Source organism: Myotis nattereri (assembly GCF_964212035.1).
Source record: "Myotis nattereri genome assembly, chromosome: 8".
NCBI lineage: Eukaryota > Metazoa > Chordata > Mammalia > Chiroptera > Vespertilionidae > Myotis > Myotis nattereri.
In genome coordinates, this window is record NC_138083.1 from 61972283 (window position 1) to 62000115 (window position 27833).

General features: G+C 43.4%; 1 protein-coding gene across 1 annotated transcript; it reads left to right on the forward strand.

Moving 5' to 3' along the window:
• On the forward strand, positions 1-27833 carry RAB12 (RAB12, member RAS oncogene family; the record flags this gene model as incomplete). Its single annotated transcript, XM_081097862.1, has 6 exons — positions 1-505; positions 15546-15606; positions 23825-23963; positions 24911-25000; positions 25635-25739; positions 26668-27833. The coding sequence occupies 6 exons, from the start codon at positions 1-3 to the stop codon at positions 26779-26781; spliced, it is 1014 nt and encodes a 337-aa protein (XP_080953988.1). The 3' UTR covers positions 26782-27833.

Here is a 27833-nt window from a genome sequence, read left to right on the forward strand (position 1 = left end):
ATGCTCCTGCCGCTGCTGCGGAGGAGCTGTTTCCCTTCCTCCTCTCCCGGCGGCGGCGGCAGCGCCGGCGGCAGCGGCTTGGGCGCGGGCGCGGGCAGCCAACCAGCGGCGCAGCTGCCGCGCGAAGCCCGCGGGCCGCCCGGAGCGCTCGAGCGGGCGGACGCCGAGCCCGGGGTCGACCCCAGGCGCGCGGCGGAGGCCGAGGGGGCGCCGGGGCCCGAGGCGCGCGGCCCGGGGGCGGGCGGCGGCGGGCGGCGGGCCGCGCGGGAGCCGTATGCGTGCATGGATCCGGGCGCCGCGCTGCAGAGGCGGGCAGGGGGCGGCGGCCTGGGCACGGGCTCCCCGGCGCTGTCGGGGGGCCAGGCCCGCCGGAGGAAGCAGCCCCCCAGGCCGGCCGACTTCAAGCTGCAGGTCATCATCATCGGCTCCCGCGGCGTGGGCAAGACCAGCCTGATGGAGCGCTTCACCGACGACACCTTCTGCGAGGCCTGCAAGTCCACCGTGGGTAAGGGCTCCGCGGCCGGGCGGACCGGGGCCGGGGCCGGGCTCTCCTGCCGCCGGCGCTGCCTCCCCTCGGCTCCCAGGGCCCCAGCTGGTGCCCTTCGCCGTGTCGGCCTCGTTTCTCAGCGCGTCTCTGAGCTTTTCCTCTCCCCCTGGCTGGTCTTGCCCGTGGTGGATGGGCCTGTGGGTGAGATCTGCGGGGAGGCGGAGGACCCCCAAAGCCGGACGGAGGGATGCGGTGTAGCTCCGCGCAGACTTGCTCTTGCAGCCTCCTCTCGCGCGCGGCACAGACCCCTCGCGCCCTCCTGCGGTCCCGGTGGGGGCGGGTTACAGAGCGCAGGCGGCTCAGCGCCCCCTCCCGCACCCCAAGGCGGTCATGAGGTGGGGTGATGCATCGGTCCCGTCCCGCTCTCGGGCACAGTGCGAGCATCTCCCCGGAAACCGACCCGAGGAAGAGGTGGTGCGAGGTGGGCCGCAGGGGGACCGTGGAGTGAGGTTGAAGCTGCGCCCCGGCCAGAGGCCAGGGTGGTCACTATAGCAGGTGCTGGTGCCTTCGCTGTACCGCGCGAGAGGTTTTCCCACCGTGAACCAAGGCTTAGGTTAGAAATTTGAACTCACTTTTACGATATGCAGGAATAATGAAGTTTAAGATTTCCTGTGGAGACTAGTAAGACTAAAACGACACTAAATCTCCTTAAGTGTAAATGCGGGGCACAGGCACTTGGGCGGAACTATCAGCTCATGACCTCGAATAACCCGGGGACAGAAGTGGAGATAAGTTATCCAGTACCACCCCGGTGGGTGAAGTGCAACAATGAGGTAAATACAGTGGCACTCCAGGTCAGGAAGCAGAATGCCCTGGGGACCCAAAATTGAAAGTGCAGGGAAAATTTTTTTGATGACGTCAGATGTACAGGACTCGGCGTTGAGGCCTTTCACGTGGGTGTGGGTAACAGTGATTTCGGTGGAAAGCCCCTTCAGAGCTGGAGGAACCACATAGCGCTGGTTCTTCAAAATAAAGGGTATTCACCTTCAGTGATAGGTGATGAGTGGTTTCCCCAGGGGATGTCCGAGAAACATTGAGTAGTTGTTAAATTTGAAATTCAGAATTAAAAGTATTCTGTATTCTTGTACATATATTTAGTATTGTAACCAATGCTAGTTCCAACGCAATACAATTTGGGATGGATTTGTTTTACATTACTGTAACAGAAAAGTAATTCCCAAATTTTGTATTGTCGTTTTGTTTGTGAGAATTTGTTTCCCTTCGTGTTTCTTTGGAATAGATCATTTTTTTGTGTTCTCTATACCCTGTGTGTTTTTTTAAATGTTGGCCTTGGGACCATGCGTTAAAATTTAGTGGCATAACTATACCTGTTTCATATATTTAATCTTGGATCATCTAAAGTACAGGGACTTATTAAACCATCAAATGAAGGTTTATACTGTTACTGTAGTACCTGACATATGAAATAGAATTAAAAGCAATTCAGAATTACCAATCTTTTATGGCTCCACACTTAAAATATATAAAAATGAGGGATAAGCCCAGCTGGTGTGGCTCAGTGGTTGAGCATCCACCCAGGAACCAAGAGGTCACCAGTTCTGTTCCCAGTCAGGGCACATGCCCAGGAGTCCGGCTCCATCCCCAGTAGGGGGCATACAAGAGGCAGCCAATTGATATTTCTAATCAATTGTTTCTATCCCTCTCCCCCTCTCTCTAAAATCAACAAAAACATATTTTAAATAAATGAAGGATAATATAGCTATACTCCGTGATGAAAAGAAATCATCATAGGCACTAATAGGTGGCTAACAGGGCTTGGGTGGATGGAGGTGAGACAGGAGATGAGCAGAGGTGTACTTTAGGGGAAGGCAGAGAAGAGATGAAGGGTTTTCTAAGCTGGGGCCATAGTGGAGCAGCACCCCCATATTCTGAGGAAGACTCACTAGGGAACATCAGAAATGAATGCTTTGAGGCCTGGATGCCATGCTGAAGCAGGTGGACCTTATTCTATAGCAACTGGAGTCTTGGCATGAAGACAGTGAAACTATGGGCAGGATTCCATAGGATACTTGGGAATGAGGAAGAAAGTGGCAGGCAAGGAGACCAGGCAATTTGTTCCTCTGTTCCCTTAACAATCATAAGTACATACACTTACACATGCACATACCTCCCCTACCACTGCCAGTGTGAGCTTCCTTATGTGCTTGGATTCTTGTCTTGCTTCTCCACACATAGCCTGCAGTACTTGGCTTGATGCATGTTTATTAATTGTGGGAAGTTCAGAGAAAGGTGATAGTTTCTGTTCTGACCCAGAGTGTGAAGACACTTGAAGAGAGCTAATTAATCGCCCTTTAAACTCCGCTTCTGAGTTGCTTTCTCCTTCCATTTATCAAATTACTTACTGAGCATTTACACTGTGTGTCAGGTGATAGGCTACCCACTGGGGACTGAGTAGTGAATAGGACAGTGATGGCAAACCTTTTGAGCTCGGCGTGTCAGCGTTTTGAAAAACCGTAACTTAACTCTGGTGCCGTGTCACATATAGAAATTTTTTGATATTTGCAACCGTAGTGAAACAAAGATTTATATTTTTGATATTTATTTTATATATTTAAATGCCATTTAACAAAGAAAAATCAACCAAAAAAATGAGTTCGCGTGTCACCTCTGACACGCATGTCATAGGTTCGCCATCACTGGAATAGGACATAATCTATCCAGATGTGGCCCAGAGTCCTGGGAAATAAGATAATCCAGGTTGATAAGGGCAGCGGTAGAGATGTGTAGAGAATATTTGAGGGACATAGTGGAAGACCTTAGAGATGTGTAGAGAATATTTGAGGGACATAGTGGTAGGATGAGGACTGATCAGGGGAAATTTCCTTCCCATTGGAATGCTGTAAGTATAAATTCATTCCTTGAGTTCCTTTAGAAAAATGCTATTTAAATATGGCGTTGGGTGTGGTGTAGAACTGTGGTTGCCTCACCTGAATGCCTGCCGTCTGAGCAGTTCGCTCATAGGTCCTTCTGAGGCCAGTTTGTCGGCTTTCATCTCCATGTAGTCAGCTCCACATAGAGAAAGAGTCTTCCCCCGGAGCACTTTCCCTTACCCTGTCCAGACTTGCAGCTGTGGTCTGCTCGGACAGCAGAGTCTGGAGAAGACCGCGCGCCCCACAACAGGGGAAGAGCCTGAGCATGCACAGACCAAGGTGCCTGTGTAATGCAGAGGCTAGAAGAGACTGCCTCCAAAGTGCCTTTTAAAAGTGAATCAGGTTCCCCTGGACTTCCTATAAAAGGTCATTGTGGAAGGCCTTGGGGATTTTAAATAAGCTATTTTAAGTGAGCAAAATGTTGATTTTTTTTAAAAAAAATTATCAAATCAGAAGTTGACTTGGTTTAAAGACACAAAATTCATCAGGGTATGAAAAGCTAAAAAGACTTTTTAATAATTGACTGTTCAATGGAAATTGTCTAAGTGAAGGATTATTTTCAAACGAGAGGCCCAGTGCACGAGTTCATGCACGGGTGGGGTCCCTCAGGGTGGCCTGCGGAGATCGGGCCCAGCCTCGGAGCCCTGCAGCCCTGTCTGACACCCCACCTTGGCCTGGCACCGTCCCCTCACCTGCTCCATCATCCCGCCTGCGGGGCTATCAATTGAGTGGGCCCGGCTCCTTCAGCCACCACCGCTGGTCACCATCTGTGGGGTGATCGGCCCTTTCTTGCACCAGCCTTGGCTTGGTGCCTCCTGATCACCTGCTCCACCATCCCACCGCAGTCCCACTGTCATGGGGACCGGCAGTGCCTCCACTGCCGCCAGCTGCCAGTGCCACATCGCTGACGCCCACTATGTTCTGCGCCGCCCCCTGGTGGTCAGCACATGTCATAGCAAGTGGTCGAACTCCTGATCTCCCTGTCAAACTGCCTGAGGGGACAATTTTCATATTGTGCTTTTATTCTATAGGATAATACTTGGTATCTTGTATTTATGGAATTGAATTACTTAGTCTGATATAGCTAGCATATCAGACTTTTAAAAGTACAGTAGCAGCTTTTTAAAGTTTGAGAAATGGAGAAAAAAAACCTAGTTGGCTGTAGAAATTCACAGCTATTAATATTAAAAAAATAATTATATATTTGTCAACTTTTGTTTTATTCTATGCTACCTGTTAATTTTGTTTTGACTGAAATGGTTTTTGTTTTAACTGAAGTGGTTTTATCAGGCAACACCCACCCCCACTTCAAGAGCATTGCATTCTAGAAAAAACACTAGAGTAAGATTAAAGAGCCTGGGCTCTTTATTTAGGGTTTGCCACTTGTGACTTTGGATAAGTAATTTAGTTGTCTTTACATATAAAATACAATATTCTTTTAGTAGTAGCTACAATTTGTTGAGTATTTACTATGTATCAGCAAAAGTACACTTTGTGATCCTCATAACAGTCCTGAAAGTTACCCCCATTTTACAGATAAGAAAGCAAAGTCTCAGAGAGAGAAACTTAGCCACTGTGGCACAACTCGTCAGCAAGTGGTCAGGGGCAGGGCTGCAAAGAGTTCTTTCTGTGTTCCTTAGCTTACTTTGAGATTTATATTTACTCTGCTTTGTGACGTTTCTGATGTATTAAAATCAGAATCATTAAGCCCTTTGCTGCTTATGTAATTTGGTCCTCCCACAACCTGTGAAGATAGTGATGCCATTGATCTCTGGTATCCATGAAATTGACTTTCTGTGTGCCCCTATCTTCACTTGTCACTTGCTTTCTGGATATTAAAATAATGCTCTAAGAATTGGATTCCTTACCTAAATATTCATTCATTTACATATCTTAAACCTACATATTTATAAAAATTTTCCAAAATTTCAACATTTTAGATAGAAAGTAGGAGTAGGGCCATCAAAACCAGAATTCTGGTTTTCCTGGGCAGTAAAATTTCCCCCAGAGTGCTGGAGACCAACATAGGGATTGCCAGTTCTTTTATTTTGCCAAGTAAAAACATTTAATAAAAATAAAAACAAATGCCAGTTAAAAAAAGAAAGATTTAAAATGAAGTTGTCTCTCCCCAAATTAGTAAATTCAGAATATCCTAATTAAAAAGTTTTTTAAATTTAGTTCTGAGACCCTCCCTACTCTGTCTTCATTATTTTAATTTTGTAGCAGTGCGTGAAACTTCCCAGGCTGGTCCCTGAGAGTGGCTGGTCTTAGGGCTATACTGAAGCCCTGGTTTCACTCCATTGCTGGCAGTAGTCCCTGTGTTCTCTGTGAGAACGCATCTTCTTGAGTCCTTGTTGAGAGGAAGGTGCCTGCTCTGAGGTTGGGGAAACCTCGTGGTGCAGCTGGCTGCATGTTATCAGGACCAACAGTCAGACTGGAAGCCGAACTGAGGGGTCCAAGAAACAGGTGAATACAAATCCCTGGCAGAAATGGCTCTCTGTGGATCTGGCCTTGAACGTTAGGAGACATGATAGGTGAAATGCAGTTCACGAGTGTCTGGTCAACTTTATCTAGAAGCAGTGGAACCGCTGGTTAGGGACATTGATTACTCATACTTTATTCTGGAAACAGATTTTTAGAAAACCAAGAATGAACATCAACTGGATTCAGATTTTAAACTGTCTTTTAGTTTGCTCTTCTGTATTTATCTGTAGTCTTCCAAGCCATCGCTGATCTGCCTAAGTGTTTCACTTAAAAGAGAATTTGGGAAAGTTGTCGAATTCCCACTGCAAAAGCCCAACACTTCCCAGCCATAGTGATGTAACATGATGACTCAGGGAGATGTGAGTGTGAAAGGAACCAATGCGTCTTGGTTATTTAGTTTTTATACCAGCCTATGCTATGCATTGTGTGGTTAGGTTTATTTAATGAACTTAATGCAGTGGAGCTATCTTTCAAAGAAAGTATGGAAATGTATTGCAGTGGGGTTGTTTAGGTTGAATGAAAATCTATTTAAAGACCTGGCTCAAGTGCACTCAGCCTTTCCCTGTTCACTGGCACTGAAGAAAGGTTTCATTATGCATGACAGAGATCCAGATTCTTAGAGATTGCTTCTCTCCCTCCAGCCTGTGGAGCCAGCCAGGAGCAATCTGGTGCAGATCTTGGAACTGGCTTGAGGAGGCAGAGTTGGTTCTTGTGAGAGGTTCAAATTATTCTCCAGCCCTGGGTTTCACATACATTGTTCTAATTAAGTTTTTATTTGAATTTGTAAAGAAAACAGCTCTGTACAGTAGTCAGCAGATATTTTTGAGAGGCTGTTCATATTTATACAAGATGCCACTCTGCTAACCATTTATTGGATGTAACGCTAAGGCCTGCTCACCTGGCTTGTCCTTTTCAGAAGGGGTGAGTCATGGAAATAGTCATAATAAAATGTCAGAAAAGAGGTGAAGGGCTGTGCTGTTGCACTTCAGCAGAGGAAGAAATTGATTGTTCTCCTTTTGTTCTGTGGTTGCACATCTCTGACATTTGGAAAATATTTGGAAAACCAAAACTACAGACCTAAAATAGTGCCCTTAATTGAATGTGATTGTGGGGTTCTTTTGTTTGTTTTTTAAATGCTTTTCCTTTAAAATCAGAAAACACAGGCCTAACAGAACACTAGATTCCATAGAAAACCTTTTCCCACCAAATCTGACAGCCTCCACTGCTTGGTTTCTGGTGCTTACATAATGCCTTCTTAGCTTACAAAACAACAACCTGCATTTCCACCTCAGGCAGAGTTAGGATGGAAATAGTTGATGAATAGAACTCTTCTGGTTTTCCAGGCTTAATTTAACACAGAAGCTTCAAACCCCCTAACCCAGCTCTCGGGGGAAGGAACAGGCCCCTTCTAAATGAGGGGCTGTGGTGTTCTTGCATGCTGTCTCCCTCGTTAGGCCTGCTACACAGCAGAACTCTGCTCTCTTGTTTACTGAAAAAGAATCACACACCATCAAATTTTCACTTTTAATTTTTCACTTAAAAAGAAAAACACTTGGCCTTCTCTTTGGCCATTACTCATTGTAGGAGCTCCTGGGGTGGCAGCATATTGTGGGAAGAGTGTGGAGTTCAGAGGTGGGCCCAAAGTCCTGGATTTAAGTCCCAGCTCTACCACAGCTATCAGTGTGACTTGAATTTCGTTTCCCTCATTTATAAAAGGAAGGGGAAAAAATAGGGCTTACAACTCTTTTCCTATCTTTTGGTACAGGAGTGAGTGGAGATAAAATACCTTATGTACCTGGCCTAGAAAAGGCAATTATAAATGCCAGTTATGTTCCCTTCTCTTTCTAATTTATATTATAGGTGCAAAAATTCTGAAACACTCCAATAAATAATTCTTATCCTTTAGAGATGCATACAGAAATATACACAGGAGAATAGGAAATAAAATGTAAGGAGATGGCCTGTGTAAGGTACAAAATCTACTTGTATTTTTATGGACCCAACCTAAATAGTAGTAAAGTAAATATTTTTTACATAAGAAGAAAATAATACTGATCTGCCATTTGATATCTGGGTTTTTGTTTTTAATTTTCCAGATTCTTCTTCTCTCTTCTTCCCCTCCCCCCATCAAGAGGTCGAAATGACTGCTTTTTCTGATAAGGGTCCATGAGCCAAGGAAGGCCTGCAGATGCAGGAGCAGTCTATCTAAGCCAGTCAGCATCCCTCATTTTTACTTTGCAATATTTCCCTAACAATGCAGAATTCTTTTTTAACATTGAATACATATTTATACCTCTCTTGCAGCCATACCCTCTTTCACCAGGTGAGGCTGCACAGGGAGGAGCATAGCCTGAAGCCATTCAGCTCAGGTTCAGATCTGCTCTAATACCAGCTTGGTGACCTTAGGCAAGTAACTAACTTCTGATGTGTTTTCTCGACTGTAGAATGGGGACAGTGATAATATCTACCTCAAATTGTTAAGAGGGTATACTGCAGTGAGTTATGTACATCGAGTAAATGTAAAGCCTTTAGACTAGTACCTGAAACATAGTAAACACCACAAAATAGTTTTTAATCTTTTTATTGTAAAGGAATTAAACCCCTTTCTGTGAAATTGTTTTATACATGTACTAGAGGCCCAGTGCACGAAATTCGTGCACTCGAGGGAAGGCCCTCAGCCCAAACTGTGCCTTCTTGCAGTCTGGGAGCCCTCAAGGGTTGTCCGACTGACGGCTTATACATATTTAAGCCGTCAGACGGACATCCTTAGCGCTGCCGCAGAGGCAGGAGAGGCTCCTGCCACCACCACTGCGCTCGCCAGCCGTGAGCCCAGCGTCTGCCTCCTGGTGGTCAGTGCGCGTCATAGCAACCGGTTGTTCCGCCTTTTGGCCGATTTGCATATTAGCCTTTTATTAAATAGGATGGTTCATGGAAATGGAACCACCCGCCTGTTCTGATGGGCTCCCAGGTGGTACACATACTCTGTTTCCCCAAGCCTCTTCTCTGATAACCTCAAGCTCTCTCTTCTGTCCCTACCTGATGTAGTTTGTATGTCACAGTGTGTTCGTTCCAGCCAAGTGCAAGGCTGTCTCCTTATGCTCCTGCATATGTCAAGGGCAGGCACAGGGAGTCTTCACGTGCTGGAGTGGAGACATGTCAACCTGGAATGAAAGAGAGGCAGGTGTTCTTAAACTTCGGATAGACTTTTGATATCCTCAGGCCTGATAAGCATTCTTTAATGACATGCAATTATTTTATTATTTTAATGGTATCAACTTCTGAGAATGATCAGACTATTTTAGTTGTAGTACTTAGTTTCTATTTCATTGAAGACTCATAATAGTGAAAGTAGGAAAAGCCAGATAATCTATCTATATATATATATAAGCCTAAGCAACCATTACAATGGAACGACAGGAACGACCAGTCGCTGTGACACACGCTGACCACCAGGGGGCAGACGCTCAATGCAGGAGCTGCCCCCAGCCTGCAGGCCCTCCCAGCCAACTTCCTGCAGTCTCTCCCCCCAGCCAGCAGGCCCCCATCACCCGATTGGGGCCGGGCTCTGGGCTGGGACAGGGAACCAGGGGTGGGTGGTGGCGACGCAGCCCCTTTCCCAGGGGGGCCAAGGGCCGGCTCTCTCCTCGGGACCAGCAGCCAACCTCCCAGGTATCTTCCCCAGCTGGCAGGCCCCGATTGACCAGCCGACTGCCCACCACAGTGGCGGTTGGCCCTTCCCCCTGGCCAGCAGTCCCCAATCAGGGCCAGGCCCCGGGCTGGGATGGGGAACTGATGGTGGGTGGCGGCAACCAACCTCCTATGGCACCCGGGTTGGGGGCTGAGACCTCTCGTGGGCTACCTGGGGGCGGGGATAATGGGGACAGAGATGCGGTGAGAATGCAGGGTGTCTGTCGAATTCGCTGTCACTCCTCCTGCTAACCTCCCCCAGGACGCCAGGGTTTGAGCGCCAGGGAAACCCACTGCTAGGACCGCAGGGGCCGGTCGGGCTCCCCGTGGGTTCCGGTCCGGCCCGGCTCCTGCCCCAGTGGTCCCGGCCCTGATCAGGCTCAGCCTCCGCTCCAACCCCGAGGCCCCCACCCGAGTGCTGAACATGCACGCGGCGTAGGAGTGGATGCCATGCCAGGTCCCTTGCTCTCCGCCCACAGCCCCTCTCTGGCTGCCTGGCCTCATGCTCACCACTCCTTGGAGTAGAGCTACAGCTGCTGCTCCTGATAACACCATGGAGGGCAGCAGGCACAGAATGTGGGGGCACCCGCTGCGCAGGAGCCGGTCTGCAAGGCTGGCCGGGAGAGAGCGTGCTGCCTGCCCAGCTTCCATGCAGCGTGCTGGGCAGCCCAGAGACCCAAGCTGTGCCCCGGCCCACCACATCCAGCCACACTCATCACATTTCCACGTGGGGACTCAGGTGCTGTGACTCAAGCAGAGGGGGGCGCATGAGGGCCTGGCAGCCCAGGTGCTGCCCAGGGCCCAGAGGTCAGCTGGGACCTGCCCTTACATGCCAGACGCTCATGCTTCGATCGCCAGCTAGACCTAGGGACCCTACCCGTGCACAAATTTCGTGCACTGGGCCTCTAGTATTAAATAATAGGAATTCTCAAGTTCAGTGCTTTCAGTGCAGAAATTGAAAGATGGTCTACTGACCTTTATGTGGTGCTTTCCTCTGGGAATTTCTGTTGTATGCTGCTCTGGTAGATTGTGTTTAGACAGAAGACAGGCTTCACAGTCATGCGACTTGGCTTTTTTGTTTGTTTTGTTTTTCTTTTAATATTGATTTCAGAGAGGAAGGGAGAGGGAAAGGGAGAGAGAAAGAGAAACATCAATGATGAGAGAGAATCATTGATTCGCTGCCTCCTGCACACCCCTACTGGGGATCGAGCCTGCAACCCAGGCATGTGCCCTTGACTGGAATCGAACCTGTGACCCTTCAGTCCACAGGCAGACACTCTATCCACTGAACCAAACTGGCTAGAGCACGATTTGTTTTTTTAATGATAAATTTACTTTATGTGACCTTTATGCATTTCTGAATTTATTTTCTCGCTTTCAGTGAAAATGCTAGAAATGCTCTCCCTTGGTAGAAATATTACATCCAAAATTGGGCAACACTTTATAAGGTATATATCCTTGGAAGAAAAGCTATACAGATTTAAGATAGTTACTATAAAGTGGCATTAAAATTGCAACCATTATTTGAACTGAGACATATTTCAAAGTCTGAAATCCTTCAACTTCCTGAAAGTGTTAAGTAAGATAAAATCAGATCTTTGGTGGTGGGGTCGGGCAGAGAAGAAAAAGGAAAGGCAGGCTGTTCAGCTGTAATTATAGGCGTGGACCATGGTGTTATTTTTGCTTTTTATTTTTTTAGCTTTTGCTGGAAAGGAATGTGCAGAAAGAAGCTTCTGTTTATTTTTTTATTTTCACTTTTGTAACTTCTGTGGCCCAGCAAAAAGAAATACACTAATGTTTTGGAAATGTTTTGCCTTAAGGGAGGAGAACTTAGAAATGTTATCAGCACTAAGTATACTAGTACAAATTCTTGATGCTGTTGCTAAGGTTTATGAAAGATGAACACAAAGAAAAAGGCAAATTTCAAAGTTAAGCTCTGTTCTTTAACAGCTTGATGTGGTGATTCTGGGTCATTTACAGAACGTTTCACACTCCTTTTTTCAAGCATTTGACTTTCATTTGTGGGCAGTGTTACAAATTTGAATCAGATATCTGCCACTGAACTAGCATGTGCTAGTTATGCAAATCACCTTTTCCTCTCTCCGTTCTGTTTTCCTCTGCAAAATGAGGGTAATAGTTTATTCCTCGTTGGGCTGCTGCAGGATTCCATGTGTTGGATGTCAGGCACAGCATGTTTGACAAATGCCCACTATTGTTGCTATTAAAGGTCATTGAGATTAAAAAAAAAGAAGACAGCCTGGTTGGTAGTTCAATGGCTAGAGCAACGACCCGTGGACCAAAGGGTCTCAGGTTCAATTCCCAGTCAAGGGCATGTACTTACCTGGGTTGCAAGTTTGATCTCCAGCCCTGGTCAGGGTGCATGTGGGAAGCAACCAATCGATGTATCTCTCTTACATCAATGCTTCTCTCTCTCTCTCCTTCTTCTCTCTCTAAATTTAATAAAAGCATATCCTCGAGTGAGGGTTTAAAAAAAGAAAGGTAAGCTCCTGTTGTCAGAATAATCCACTTATTGGACCACTTCCCATCTAAGCAACTGAATAACTGGTTACCATTATTCCTGGGATGGCTGTACGTAGGGAGAGGACATGAGTATATTAAGACTGCCCCATCCTCTAAGGCAGTGGTTCTCAACCTCCCTAATGCCGCGACCCTTTAATACAGTTCCTCATGTTGTGGTGACCCCCAACCATAAAATTGTTTTCGTTGCTACTTCATAACTGTAATTTTGCTACTGTTATAAATCGTAATGTAAATATCTGATATGCAGGATGTATTTTCATTGTTACAAATTGAACATAATTAAAGCATAGTGATTAATCACAAAAACAATATGTAATTATATATGTGTTTTCCAATGGTCTTAGGCGACCCCTGTGAAAGAGTTATTTGACCCCCAAAGGGGTCTCGACCCACAGGTTGAGAACCCCTGCTCTAAAGATTTACATCAATCACAGGAATTGTAGGAATCCCACTGCTCTGCCCACCAGACACACTGAGGACAGTTGCCCTTTCTTTTTACTAAAGTGTTTTGTTTGGGCTTTAGTCCTGAACTTCCCTAATTTTTCCCCAAATAGCATAATTCCTCCTTACATATCCAACATTTGATTACGGGAGGGGGTCCATTCATCAGATTTATTGAGTTGCCAGGCATTATCCTAGGCTTTCAGGAGTCAAAGACTGTCCTCAGAGGGGACACAAACAACAAAGAAGGAGCAGGTGGTAGGGCTAGAAAAGAGCTCAGGCCCAAGAACTGGGAACACATGAGGAGTTGAGGGTAAGGGGTGGGGCCATCATAAGGGTTCAGACAGGAATCACTAAGGACTTACATTCTGGGCAGACAAGGAGGCTCTCTAAGAGAGGACAGCAGAGAAAAGCATTTCTTTGCCAAGTACATGGGGTGTTTATTGATTAGGACGGTATGACTTAGCCCTTTGAGGGCAGGGACTGTCCTCATCAACTGATGGAGTAGTAGGACTGATCACTTCCTATTAGTCAAGAGGCCTATATAGAAAACTGGGTTTTCAGCAAGTGCCGGGGATGGAAATGAAGTGCCCCCTTTTTGTCCCTGTTTGTTTATAAGAGTTGTTTGTAGGCATTCCTCCTTAGTGAGGAGAAACTTCTCTGTGCTGACTTCTTCCAAACTAATACGAATATTTAAGGCTTTAATGACTTGCTGCCTTTTATTAGGGATCTTTACCATTTCTATAGCATGCAGATATTGCAAATAGACAGCATTAAGAGATACTTTGACTTCATATAAGAAGGTTTTTAAGAATGTTTAGTTGTATGCTTTGATACAAGGATGTGTTTCTAAGTCTTAAATTGGAGTAAGTTCCCAATCTTTGCAAGCCATCTAGTGTCTGTTAGATGTAAAGGATATTTCATCTAAGAGAGAGGACCATTTTAATCAGCTGTTCCTTTTATGGAGTTTTAGATTTAGCCCTGGGTATTTTTCTGTTGTTAGTTCCTTTGTCGTTAATCTATTCACTAAAACTAGACAGTTTTCATTTTGGCTAAACAGATTATGAACCCTGTTCACTGTCATCTTTACTTTGTTTTTGTGTTAAAATTATGATAACATTACCACGTCTTGATTTTGAATATTTGTACATTTTCCTTCTATTTTATTTATTGAACTTTGTGGTTACAAAATAGTCCTATGTAGGACTGCTAAAATTGATAAATTTTCAAGTTGGCTGAAAAAGAGTGTCTGACATGTTCAGGCTCAGAGCAATTCTTCGCAGAGAATACAGCAAAAATTATTTGCACTAGCTATTTGTTTAAAAGGATTCTTTTAGTTGATTTGAAGCAGAGCTCACAAGTGCAATAAAGTAGTAGCGACTGTGATATGTATTATAAAAGTTACAGTTCCCTTAACTAAAAAATAAAATTAACTGGAAATAAAAGTAAAAAAATAGTAGTCGAACAAATAGGAATTCGATTTGTAAACTGCCATCACAGAGTAACATAGTGAGGTCCCAACTTGATGCTAATGTAAGGAAGACTATTTGGTCTGTTTAAAACCAGAACATAGCAGATATCTCCAGGCTGTTTTTTGTGCCTTGTAGAATAACACTTTAAGCTACACTCTTCCCCTGTGGTTGAGCCATTAAGGAACCTTGAGGATACTGTTGATGAACAAACATGCTTCGTGTTTTAAGGTGGTTTCAGTGTCATTTGGCTCTAGAAAGCAAATTTATTCCAGAACTGAACGTGAAATTGAATTAACCAGGTTTCACTCGGTGACATTTGAAATTATATCTGGTGTAAGAGATTATGAATAGCTTTGTTTTCTTGTGACATTTTATATTCATGCAACTTCTCTGTATTGTACAGATGAGGGCTAGTGCCCCACCTCTGCCCAGGGTTGTAAACATGTTTTTTGGTATTGCATTGGTGTCCACAGGGTGTTACTAATTATAAAAGTCAGTCATATGCCTTTCCCTTCACCTCAAGAACATCATCTGACATTGAAGTGCTGCATCAGTTCCCTGAAATGGAGAGCCTGGGAGGGGGTCCCTGTTCTCTGTGGCCACATGGCACTCATGGGTAGTTGTGTTCCCCCTGCTATTGGAGGTCAGGCAGCATGAGCACCCTGGGTCCTACAAAGCAGTCAAGAAGTAGTTCCTATAAAGAATATGTTTCTAGTTCTCAAATTTAGCCAGCATTCCTTTGGTTTACTTTCTTTAGTTTTGAAAATTGTGTGAAAAATACTGTCTGAAATATTTAAGTTTTCTATAACTGAGATGGTAACCTACACAAATAAAAATTTGGTTTAAAAATCATCTGAATTGGAAAGGGACAGTGATACATGATGGTTTGCTTATTAATATTACAATAAATAAAAATTGTTAATTTTTATGTGTAAATTTAAAAAAATAGTTCCTCTTCCATACTATTGACCATATAATAAAGAAGTGCTATTTATATATTAACTAAATTTTCTGCAAATGCTAAAAGAATTTAATACAATAATTTGTAAGTTCAGAGTAAAGCTGTTTGAAATCAAGATTGTTTCCAGTGTTCTATATAAGAATTTTCACCCAGGTAACATTCTTTTAAATCCACTTATTAATATAATCATTAATTATAATTTTAAATGATTTTTATACTAAACTTACAGTAGTAATAAATTATAGTAATTAGAAATTGAAATTTTTTAAATTATATTATGAATAGTAAATGCTACATAACTATTTAGGGTAAAACATAGCATAGGTTGACTTACAGTTGTGTATTGAAGTGTGGAATTACTGGGTGCTTACAGATACTGGCACGCTTCTGCTTTTCCCTTTTGAGAGTTGCTAATATCAGTTTTGTTTTTTGTTTTTCTAATAATGATATATTAAAATGTAAGTGGGATTTTTTTTTGACAAATTGCATCTTTTTTTCATTTTAATTTGTTTTATTTACAGGTGTTGATTTTAAAATAAAAACTGTAGAGCTAAGAGGAAAGAAAATTAGACTACAGATCTGGTAAGTGGAAAATCTGTACCCAGTAATTGCCATTCATGTTTAATAGTCCATACGCTTGTCTAATACAATTAACCATTTGAGCTGGTTTGTTCTCCTACTTTTCCTCTCCTTTGCTCATGTTTAAATAAAATGAACAGTGAGAGAGAATTTAGAAGAGTCTGCTTATTTCATATCCTATTTGCACATGGGCAGTTATGCCGTTGTCTCTATTTTCAAATCATTTGACAAAACTGTCATCACTAAAATGATTGCTGAAATGCTTGTCTTCATGTTTTTAAAGTTATTTTGTTTGATAGTATTCAAAGAAAGTTCAGTATGTTTCTGACCAGACTTGTAGTTTCAAGCCAGATAACCTCTAGAGTTCAGGGACTCTTCTTGGTGGCACAGTGTGAATATCACTGTGGGACACACACACTCCTCTGGCCATATTGCTGATGCTACATGAAGTAAGCCCTCATTAATGTCAACTGGAAATGAATCCACAGCCCCTTTCTCACAATATAGTCGTATGAGAGACCAAACCAGCTGTGCTACCGCTGTGTTCAGCTCTAAGAGCTCTCTGCTGCTCTCAGCAGCCCACAGGGAGCATTAGGAAACCGATCTGTGGAGAGAGGATCAGGTCTGGTGTTGGTTTAAAAGTCACGGCTGAGCTGTTCTGAGAATGCCCTTTTGTTTTAACGACACAGCTGCAGTGTACTCAGCTTACTAACTCCTCTCGGCAGGTCAACTTCAGCTCTGAGTGTTTGTCCACCATGTGTGTGTTTGCTTTCATCTGCGTTAATTGCTGCCTCATCTGTGGCATCATCGGTCACCTAATGCTTGAATGTTAGTGCCATGCCTTCATTCTTCATCCATGTCCCTGTCTGGGATACAGCTGCAGCCGAACCAGCATTGCTTGCCCATCGGAGGTGTCTGAGGTAATATCTTTATTTGGCCATCTGTGGCTATATAACCCACTTTAAGATGTTTTAACTTAATTATGAAACATTAACAGTCTTGCCTAAATACTCGATACCCCAAATAATGCATATTTCTTACTAGATTGGCCCATGATCAGAAAGGCTGCAAACTGTTTTGTGTCTTGTTGCCTATTTTTTTGAACTCTGGAAATGGCAACAAAGTATCTTTCACATGAGCTGCTGTTTTTAATTTTAAAAGCTCTTTAAGGTAAAGACCATATTTAAAAGTATTTGGAGCATGTCCACCTGTGGGACCCACACCAGAGACACCTGATAGTCAAGGCCAGTGAAAGGACAGAGGCCTTGTTGTCAGTACACAGAATGTCCAAGGCCACTCTGTGCTTAGGCTAAGATACCATAAGCAGGTGCAAGGATACACACACAGTAATCCCACAGTATACTGCACATGCATGCCCTTCTGTAGCCAAAATATGAATGGTGTAACTATTGGCATGAAGTAATATATATTACTTCTTTGTCTCTGGAGTAATATACATGTTATATTATGTGAGCTAGAGAGAGGAGAGGGAGAGACAGCTGAGAGCTGGTACTGCTACAATGTAAGGCTAAGAGCTTATAGAGAGCTCAGATATAGCCCCCATGTTAACCACCCAGTGTGCTGGGCAGAGGAGTGTGCTGGAGAGGGGAGAGACCAGGGAGGCTGGGAGAAGCTGCTGAGGCAGGGAGCTCAGGTACTATTGCTATGTAAAGCTATAGGTCTAGAGCAAGGGTGGGCAAACTTTTTGACTCGAGGGCCACAATGGGTTCTTAAACTGGACCGGAGGGCCGGAACAAAAGCATGGATGGAGTGTTTGTGTGAACTAACATAAATTCAAAGTAAACATCATCACATAAAAGGGTACGGTCTTTCTTTTTTTTTTTTTTTTTTTTTTTTAGTTTTATTCATTTCAAACAGGCAGGATCCGGCCCGCGGGCCGTAGTTTGCCCACGGCTGGTCTAGAGGCAGCTTGCAGTTGCTCAGAAGCTGCTGCAGACACAGAGGCTAATACTGCTGATGTGTGGGAAGATGTATCTAGGTGTATGAACAGCTGCCTGTTGTATGGACTGCTTAAAGAACTGTTTTGTCTGAAGGCTATGTGGCCACTGGCTTCTGCAATAACAACAACTCCTTATATAGCCACAATTTCTCATGGCTTCTCCATCTACAACCTGGCGTCCAAGAAGGTCTAGTTCCTAGGTGAGGGGCTCAGACCCAACACCTATAACTAGTGATCAGAGGATAAAGGTAGAACGTGGACTAAGTTCCCAACAGTTGGTGTAGCGAATAGGGTTTGAGAAGGAACCTGACTCTGGCATAGAATTTAGAAGAGTACATGGACTCAGAGCAGCAGTGCTGTGCAGTGCTCTTGCTGTCTCTGACACCACCTCTGTACATAGTGCCTGTAGGTGAGATACTTTTTGATGGAGATTGCCTCGCAAAGGAGATATAGCTAATTGTAGAATGTCTGTGAAGCTTGCTTAGTGAATGACAGCAGTGTCTAAATGATGGCATGATTAAAATATATGTTGATTAATGTATTAATACTTTAGTTTTCATCTCAGGCAGTAGTAATCTGTTTTGGAATGTGTTCAAATGCCCTGTGCCCCCTGGAGCTCTGCTCACTGAGTCTGTGCTGGTGACATTGGATACTTCTGGATCTCACTCCAGTGGCTTTGTACCTAATGTAGGTGGGCCTTGCCTTATGAATCCCAGTCCATGGGGAAAGGTGTGATAGTGCAGTTCCAAGAAATGCACAGGGCACCCCAAAAGCACTTCTCTCTTGGGTGTAAAAGCATTTCCCCAAATAACTCCTTCTCTGCTTCTCCTTCACTCTTCACTCCTCAGACTTAGTTCTCAAAATTTTCAAAACTGTGCCACATTGGTGAAGAATGTAACTGAGAGGAAAAGCAAGATTCACTGAATCTATTGAAAGGATGATTGCAAGTTTTCTATGGGGAATACCCCAGTGATTCAGTTAGGAAGTAGGACTTATCTTTTCCTAAAGGAAAAAACGTTATTGTTATCCAGTAGGTAGAAAGGAAGCAATGGAGTCCTGGTTCATTACTTAAAGGAACATGTGGCTTATTTTGGTGTCAGCAGCAGTCCTTGTGCTGTTGCTGCTATAATCTGCTTTGTCAGGGACATGTTGTCGTCACTTTACTGTCACAGGTTGAGGGCATAGGAGGATCTGGTATGGTTGGAAGGAGCTTTTCAGAGAGGCTGCTAATAATAGCCCTGCTCTGATTTTGTACACTGTCGGTCCCCGCAAGCACTGCCAGTCGGCCTTCACAGAGAGGTGTTGTCAGAAGAAATGCATTTTTTTCTTGATGATGTCTGGATATAGTCCATCTAAGAAAATGTTATTTACTGTAGATTCTTGAAGGTTTAAAGTACCCAAAGCTACAGATGTCATTGTTACATTTTTAGGTCACATTTTTCAGTTCCTTGATTTATCTAGGGTTAGAAAATAAACAAACTGATTTTCACATCTCTGTACTTAGAGTGTTTCTACATATATGTATACTAGTGACCTGGTGCACAGATTTGTGCACATTGAAAGGAAAAATTAATTAGAAGGTGGCCATCGTGGCGGGACTGGGTGAAATGGGCCGGACATGCCCTGGAGCCAACCTCCCGCAGTCCCTCCTTAGCATCTGTGGAGTGAGCGGAGTCCCTCCGGCTCTTAGACATCCCCCGAGGGGTCCCAGAGTGTGAGAGGGCACTCTGTAAAGTTGCTGTTGTACAGGGTGTGGAACGCAAACACAAGTGTGCAGTAAACCAGCAACAACATAACCCATGGCCGAAGGTGGAATCGCATGGCCCTACGAGGACTCAGCTCCCTCCTCTCTGGTTTCAGAGTGCATCACCTGAGAACCGCCGCTGCCAAGTCACTGCACCTTGGCAGTTCCTGTGTTTAGCGTCTGCCCCCTGGTGGTCAGTGCACACCATAGCAGCCAGTCGGACAGTCGGACACTTAGCATATTAGCCATACACACACACACACACACACTTTCTCTCTCTCTCTCTCTCTCTCTCTCTCTCTCTCTCTCTCTCTCTCTCTCGACCTGGTGCACGAATTCGTGCACAGGTGGAGTCTGACTGGCCTGTCCTGATGGGGGCCCATTAGGCCAGATGGTGGTGGTGGGGTGCCATGGGAGGTTGGCCAGACGGCCCGCCCCCGTTCAGGGTGGGGGGGTCCGATCAGGGTTGGGGCTAGCTGGAGGGAGGGCAGCTCCCTCTGTGGTTGGTGTGATTCTCTTAATTTGACCCCTACTTTCTGAGACTGAACCTGGGTTTTCCCATCACTTCTTGACTTCATTTGTGTGCTTTTGATTTGGGCGTGGTAACCTCACTCGGACGTTTAGGGCTCCTGTTTTTGAGCTGCTGGGTTGGTTACTGCCTCCTTCCCCCGTCCCTTTTTCCTTCCATTACCTTCCTCCTCCCCCACTTCCTCAGCCAGGTTTACTAAGTCAGTAGGTGACTCAAGCTGAAGGTTGACTCACTAATCAAATCAGTGGGAATTTATTAATTTGGCTCACGAAAAGGCTCACAATAAAGATGTTCGGGGCTGATCAGTGCTGGGCCGGCCAGGAGGGGGCATGGCCGATTGGGGCCTGAAAGATCAGGCTGGTTGGCTGCCACAGTGCATGTCATAGTCACTGGTCGTTCCGGCAGTTCTGGTCACTCCACCATAACGGTCGCTGGGCTTTTAGATGATAGATAGATAGATAGATAGATAGATAAGAGCTTAAAGTATAACTAAAATGAAAATGCTTCTGCTAGAATATAGTTTCATGCATTTACATCCAAATGCTATCTGGAAGTTAAACATGGTGACTTAGAGTCATTGTGTTGAAATGGACTTGACCGTGATATCTGTCCCCTACTTCAGGCAACCCCAGAATTAAATGCTTTGTGTAGGGGCCCCTCGTTCTGTCATTGTGCCAGTCTCCACTGTTGGGGAGTTTGGTGCTCACCAGCGTTCTTCCATTAACGCCAAACTCCTTTCCTTTCGTTCTGTGCTGGGAAGAGGAAGAGCATTTCACATACTGAAATTGGTTCCTGCCTTTCAAATTAGTAATTGTGTCATTTTACTGGATATATTAAATATTACAGATGAGAATTTTTGAATTCTTAAAACATCATTGTATTACCAAATTGGGGAAACAGAATTTAGGAATTTTTTTAATTTATACCAAAAGCAGAGAGAAAAATAATAGTAATATCACATGCTAACTATAGTAAATGAAGATTTCGCTGGCATTAATAATCTGCAAATCTCTACTAATCAGTTCTTTGTCATTACAGCAACAATATGGGTTCATGGTGATAAAGAGGGGAAAATACTCCGATTCTGCATCTTTATAGAAAGATAAAAGCATGATCAGATTGGTTACCTTATTTAATTTTTGAAAAGGGAGACTTGTGTAGTTTTTTTGGTGCTGGTACATAGTAGGTACTTAAATACTTGAACTGAATTAAACTTTCTACATTTTAAACATGTAATGTTTTGGTCAGCACATGTTTATTGACAGCCGCTCTGGGTCAAACACCCTACTGGGCCCTGGTGGACAGAAACAGACCAGTCCTGTCCCTTGTGGGCCTTCAGTCAAGGACAGCATGGGATTCTTGTGTCCTCTGGAACAAAGCAAATGGCTTTGTTTTTTATGTGAAATGAATTTGCCAGCGAGTTTTGTTTGCTTGGCATAACATCAGAAATGTGAACTAATCGGTGGTGAGTTCAATCTGAATGAAGCCATAAATTATAGCCACTGCCAAGGGGTATTTTAGGGACACAGTCCCCACAAGTTGCACCTCGACCAGGAAAGCGTTGCACACACTCTTCCACTAAGACACGCACTGTCATGCTACAGGCTTTGAATAGCCTTGCAGTGAGGAACCTTGTTGTTACTCTATTGCCCAGCTTACTCCCCTGTGACCCACCATGGCCCCTGGGCGTATGCCAGCAGTTAGGCTTTGGGGAAAGCTAAATTATAGGTCATCTTTAGAGACATTATTTCCCCGATCAGAAGCCCTGCTCTGCTGAGCCACATTTGTCTCAAGCAGTTTCTTGGCTTCTTAGATGGAAAAACTAGGTCACAGCCAGCTTCTATACACTACTAGCGTGCTTATGTCCTTCCTCACGTTGAAGTGCCAAACTTCAGGAGAATAAATAGTTCTTAGGTTTCAAAGTAGCAGTCAGAGAATAATGAACTTTACTGTAATTGTAAACCTATTTGGTAACTCCCCTCTCTTTCCCTTTGACCACTTATTCTGTTTAAAAGGATTCTGTAGCATTTTTCATTAGTGGATGATTCTTATCAACAAAATCAGATATTAGCCATTGAGATTGGTTAAAGGAGAGTTGTAGACTTAAATAGTTTAAATTATCCCTCGTTTTCTCCTTGTTGATGACTGTCTCCCCTAGAGGGTGTTATCTTTCTACCATTTTACTCGTTAGAAACTGAGCTCATTTTAGAAAGGCTGAGTTCTCTAAAGAAGCAAGACTGGAGCCCGGGTACCTGGCACCCACAGTGACTGCCCGGGCTGCCTGCTGGAGCAGAGCTTTCCAGGAACAGCTCCTGTCCACCCTAGACAGGCTTTGAGGAAACTGGGGGAATAACAGCATTTATACCTGTTAATACACCAATTGATAGAGGTAAAATACCTAGAAAAGCTGACTTGACCATAATACTTTATGACCATAATACTTTATACAAAATAAAAGTTGAATATCGCCCACCACCTAACTCCTTGTTCATTTTTGCTATTTCTCTTATTCCCTCCACAACGATTTTCCTCACAGTATAGTAGATTAAAAATTTAGAACCTTCTAGAGCAAAGTTTATGACTTTGTGGGGGAGAAAAGTGTGGTCAAGTGCACTTATGTAATTTGTAGTATTAAGTTACCTCATGATTTCATAATTTTATTCATGAATGTCAAAAAATTCATTCCGAAGCTAATGTTAGCTTAAGTGAGTCACTTGAGTATGAGTTAAGAAATCAGAAATGACTTTTATATTTAACTAGGGGCCCAGTACACTAATTCGTGCACCTTGAAAGGAAATGTGGGCCACGAGAGTGCGGTGGGCACAGGGGCATGTCTCAGCCCATCCTCTGCACCCCCGCCCGGCCCCTCCCGCCATGGCCCCTGGTCCCCTGTCTGCCGGTAGCCCTGCTCCCACCACTGCCACTCGCACGCACTGACAGCACCGGCCCTGCTCGCACCCGCTGATGGCGCAGAGCAATTGGGGCAGGTGCCAACAGCAGGTGTGAGTGGCAGCTGCTGCCCTGATTGCCTCTCAGGAGCAGGGATAGGTGGAGAAGTCCTCAGGGGCAATTGGGGCTGGCAGCCACCACTTGCACCCACTGACGGTGCTAAGTTATCGGGACCGGCGCTGGGCAGTGACTCCAGCACCAGCTGTGGTGCGATTGGGGCTGGTGCCAGCAGTGGGTGTGAGTGGCACCTCTGGTACCAGCAACATATGTGAGTGGGGCTGTCGCTGGCAGCGGGTGCAAGAGGTGGCTGCCGGCCCCGATAGCCCCTCAGGAGCAGGGCGAGGTGGAGGAGCCCTGAGGGCGATCGGGGCCGGCAGCTGCCGGGCACCGCAGCGGGTGCGAGTGCCAGGTGGGACCACAGCACACGAGAGCAAAGAATTTTCAGTAACCATTAGAGGCTTGCCTTGATGACAGTGACCAGCGCCCCGCCTTGGTCTAGTGCACCCGCTCACCTGCTCTACCATCCGCCTTGGCCAACGTCCACCATGTTCTGCACACGCCCCCTGGTAGTCAGTGCACATCATAGTGACTGGTTGTTCAGTTGTTCCACAGTTCGGTCTATTTGCATATTAGCCTTTTATTATATAGGATGCTATTTTTGCATGAGCTTTCACATTGGAAAGTTTTTTATAATTAAGATTTTGCTGTGTATAGGATTTTAGTATCTTTAGTTAAATTATGTGGGATCTGCCTTCTCTCTCCCTCTTTTTATTATAACTTTTTGCCATATAAATGCTCTTTTTTTTCTATTTTCAAAAGCTTGGTTTGAAGGAAATTGGGACTCCTTTATGTTTTTGTTTGAATGAAACTAGCTCAGAAAAGCTATCCCCACTAATAGTGAGCGTGCACATGAGGAGTGGCCTGGTGACTAGAAGGAACCAGCCTGGTGGGGCCACCACTCTCCCTGTGTGCATTGGAATGTGGAGTTGCTTACTATGGTTATGGTTTGGGAACTGATTTTTTTCCTGCTATTTTTTAGGGATACAGCAGGTCAAGAGAGATTCAACAGCATTACCTCAGCTTATTACAGAAGTGCCAAGGGGATCATATTAGTATATGATATTACTAAGAAGGAGACATTTGACGATTTGCCAAAATGGATGAAGATGATTGATAAGGTAAGTGTTGCTTTTTTTTCCCCCAGATATGAACTCTTTGCTCATGGGTGTTAATCCTTATAAAAGAAAACATATTTATGAAGCATGCTTTTACATTATAAAGGTCTTTAATCCATATTGAAATAATCAAAGTTTTATTATTATAAGTAATAAAACCAGGATTTTTATTCTGGTATCCTGGGCTGTTTGAATGCAAAGCCCAAATCTATAGTTCTGCCATCCTGAAAAACCAAATTGGATTTATACTTTATTCAGTGTTACACCCTCTTATTTCACTAAATATTCTGTCATGACGGCCTTCCTATGTCATTAACTGTTCTTCCAAAGCATGTTTTTTAAAAATATATATATATTTTATTGATTTCAGAGAGGAAGGAAGAGGGAAAGAGAGATAGAAACACCAATGATGAGGATCATTGATTGACTGCCTCCTGCACGCCCCCCGTCAGGGATCAAGCCAAAGCCCGGGCATGTGCCCTGACCAGGAATCAAACTTTGGCCTCCTAGTTCATAGGTTTGCACTCAACCATTGAGCCACACTGGCCAGGCCATGTATTGTTGTTTTTAATGGCTGCATTCTTTTGTGTACCTTACCTTATTTCATTCTCAGTCTATTTTGTTGGATTTTTACATTTTTTTATTGATGATCATTTTTAAATACAAAGTTTTGCCTTTATTTTGAATCATTTCCTTAGGATAGATTCTAAGGAATTACTGGTCAGAGGCTAGGAACATTGTGGTTCATATACCTAGAACCACGTTTCTTTCTAAAACGCTGTGAGCTGTCTTCATGCCACAGTAACCAGGTCTGCCTGGGACAGAGAAGACGCTCAAAGATTTGTAGAGTGTATGAACAAATGAGTGAAAAATACTGGATTGTTTTACATTTCCTGTCAGCATATGACAATGCCCATTTTTGAAATGCAGCTTCTTTTAAAATTCCACAGTATGCTTCCGAAGATGCAGAACTTCTCTTAGTTGGAAATAAGTTGGACTGTGAAACTGACAGAGAAATCACCAGACAGCAGGGTGAAAAGGTGAGAGAAACCTGGGGGGCAGGAGAGAGAAGTCAGTTCCCACACTTTGTATGTTAGCAGTTGATATGCTTTACCTTTTAACAAATTACTTTTTTTTTTAAATTATGAAATATTTATACAGTATCACTCAATCACATCATTCTCATATGTTTCCTTTTTTTTTTTAGCAATCTTGCTGCCTTAAATTAATTTTGAAATTGAAGAAAAAAACCCACATTAGTATATGCTGCATTATTATCTAACCTGACACTATATACAGAGAAATATTTTTTTAAAGCATAAATTGCTTTCATGATTGTCTCTCACTCTAATACTAGTATATGTTAATCTTCCTTGGAGAATCAGTGGTATTCACATTGTAAATGTCAGATACATTACAATTTTAGAAATTTGGTCACATTATTTGACTTGAAGGTCATAGTATCACTGGGTTTTGCTTTGTTATTTACTTATGTAAGAATTTTCTGCACTTAGGAACTTTACAGTTAAGCATACACCAGCCTTAACAAACCTTTAGTCCACCCCTTCCCATATAGCGGAAGCCCAGAAGGTATGATTCCCCATCGTTGGCCTCATATTCATACATTAGTCAACATTGCACCCCACACAGAGGAAAAATAACTTGTTTCCTTAGTTCGCACAGCAGATAACTGGGATGCGGTTCTGTGAAGCAAGTGCCAAGGATAACTTCAATGTGGATGAAATATTTCTGAAACTTGTTGATGACATTCTGAAAAAGGTAAAAAAAATCTGCATGAATGTTTTTCATCCGAAACATACTGTTTATTAGTTTTTGGTTGAGGATTTATTATTTCGAAAGGGAAGTACAGTAGTTTTTCTCAGTCTTAAGGAGCAGGTGAAGTTCTTAACTCGGCCAGAGGCATCCAGCCTGCTATAGCAGCAGCCCTTCCATCTGGTGGTTTTCAGTATCCTTGGTATTAATGTCCGGTGTATTTGCTTAGCCTCAAATACAGTTTGGTGGAGTGACTGGCGCTGGCACGACAGTGTGCCTGTTTGTCTGACATTTGCTCTTCTTCTGTTCGTGTTTTCCCACAAGGACTAAGTTACATGCAGATGGAGGAGACAGCGAATGTGCAGGGATCTGAGCCGAGAGGCCCTGGTCCTTGCCTCCCCTGTTGTATCACCAAAGCCTTTCGGTGATGCTGAGCGCCAGGAGAATTGCTAGGCAGCTTCACTGAGCGGCAGCAATTTCTTCAGGCATCTTTAGGCTTACATTCAAAGATTTTTTAGTAAGAATTTCGTTATTATTACGTGTTACCTGCTCAGTTCAAACATAATTCAGAAGCTCCTAATAAAATGGCTGCTTTATTAGAAAGGTTATTTCTTTCTTCAGTCATGCTGTACCCCCTGAGAATGCAGAACCGCTTTTTTATGTATTAATGCACCGAGTTCCCATTATACTGGGCCATGAAAAAGACATGTTTATGAGGTCCATCTTGTCTCTTCTTCCTCAGGTATAAAGGGACATGATTCATCCTGAACGTGTTTTGTTTTTTGTCTTAGTATTTGAATGTCTAGTTAAACTTTGAGGATTAGAGAGTTTTATATAAAAACACGTTGCTCTTATATAATTGTACGATTTGCAGAGCACTTACCTTATACGTTGTGTAGTTAAAGTGTGTTTTTGTCTTTTGTTTATCCTGAAGATGCCTCTGGATATTTTAAGGAATGAGCTGTCCAATAGTATCCTCTCCTTACAACCAGAACCTGAGATTCCACCAGAATTGCCTCCACCAAGACCACACATCAGATGCTGTTGATTTGCTACTTTGGAGACAAAGTGGGAATGATTCCTAGAAAGGGGAAAACGTTCTATTCTGCACTACAATCATTCTGAAAATTTCCTTTCGCACTTTGTAATTCAAGTCAGAGCTATACACTAACTTGTAAATATGCAAATATGCAATCCTGGGTAAGTTTTGGTTATAAATTACATATATCCCTCCAAATTATTATATTTCATTCATTATCCCAGTGTCTAGTGTGCATACACTGGGAAATGTAGTACTTCTAATATGAAGAATGGGAGAAATGAAAGTTATAGTGTTTCTTGATATAAATAATATAATTGTCCTTGTTAATTATATTATGAGGACAGAAGATATTCTGATAAGAAGAAAGAACATGGTGCTTTGCTTACTGATTTAAAGAAAATTTGTAAAACCAGAGATTTTTTGAAGAAAAAAAAAAAAAGCTATCTTACGTGCTTGTTCTTTATTTACAGGACATTTCCCTAGCTGTAGCATTTTTGAAGTATTGGGAGTATTTCTAGCACAAAGCAAAGTTCCATTCATAGCCGTCATTGAAGGTTATTTATTAATGTGATATAATGGTAGAATATTACTAGTTAGAGGGTAGGATTTGACTCTGAGGCCGCAGAGTCGCTCTCATAGTTTCCGAATTGATATCCCTTATGCTTTTAAGAACTACGAAGATTCAATAAAGAAAGAAAACGCTGCTGTCCTAAACAAATCCTGTTTAAAGGAATTTTAAAGAGATACATTTTACTATATCAAAGAACATACTTGTATTTGCCTAAGCATTCTGTACCTTTATAATGATGAAACTTCTCCCCCTTATGACGAAGCTTATCCCTGTTAATCCTAGACTGTGTTCTTTTTTCTTTTTTCTTTTAAGTCTGATAATGAATTTGTGAACTCTCTCTTTGGTATATCTTTTATTAAACTGCACTGTTTTGTTTAGTCAAGATAAGTAATTATGTATTTGAATAACTTGGCGTGTCTTGAGTGTTGTGATATGAAAAGCATTGTGGTCTTTCTACACTAATAAAATTTTGTATTTATGAATAACA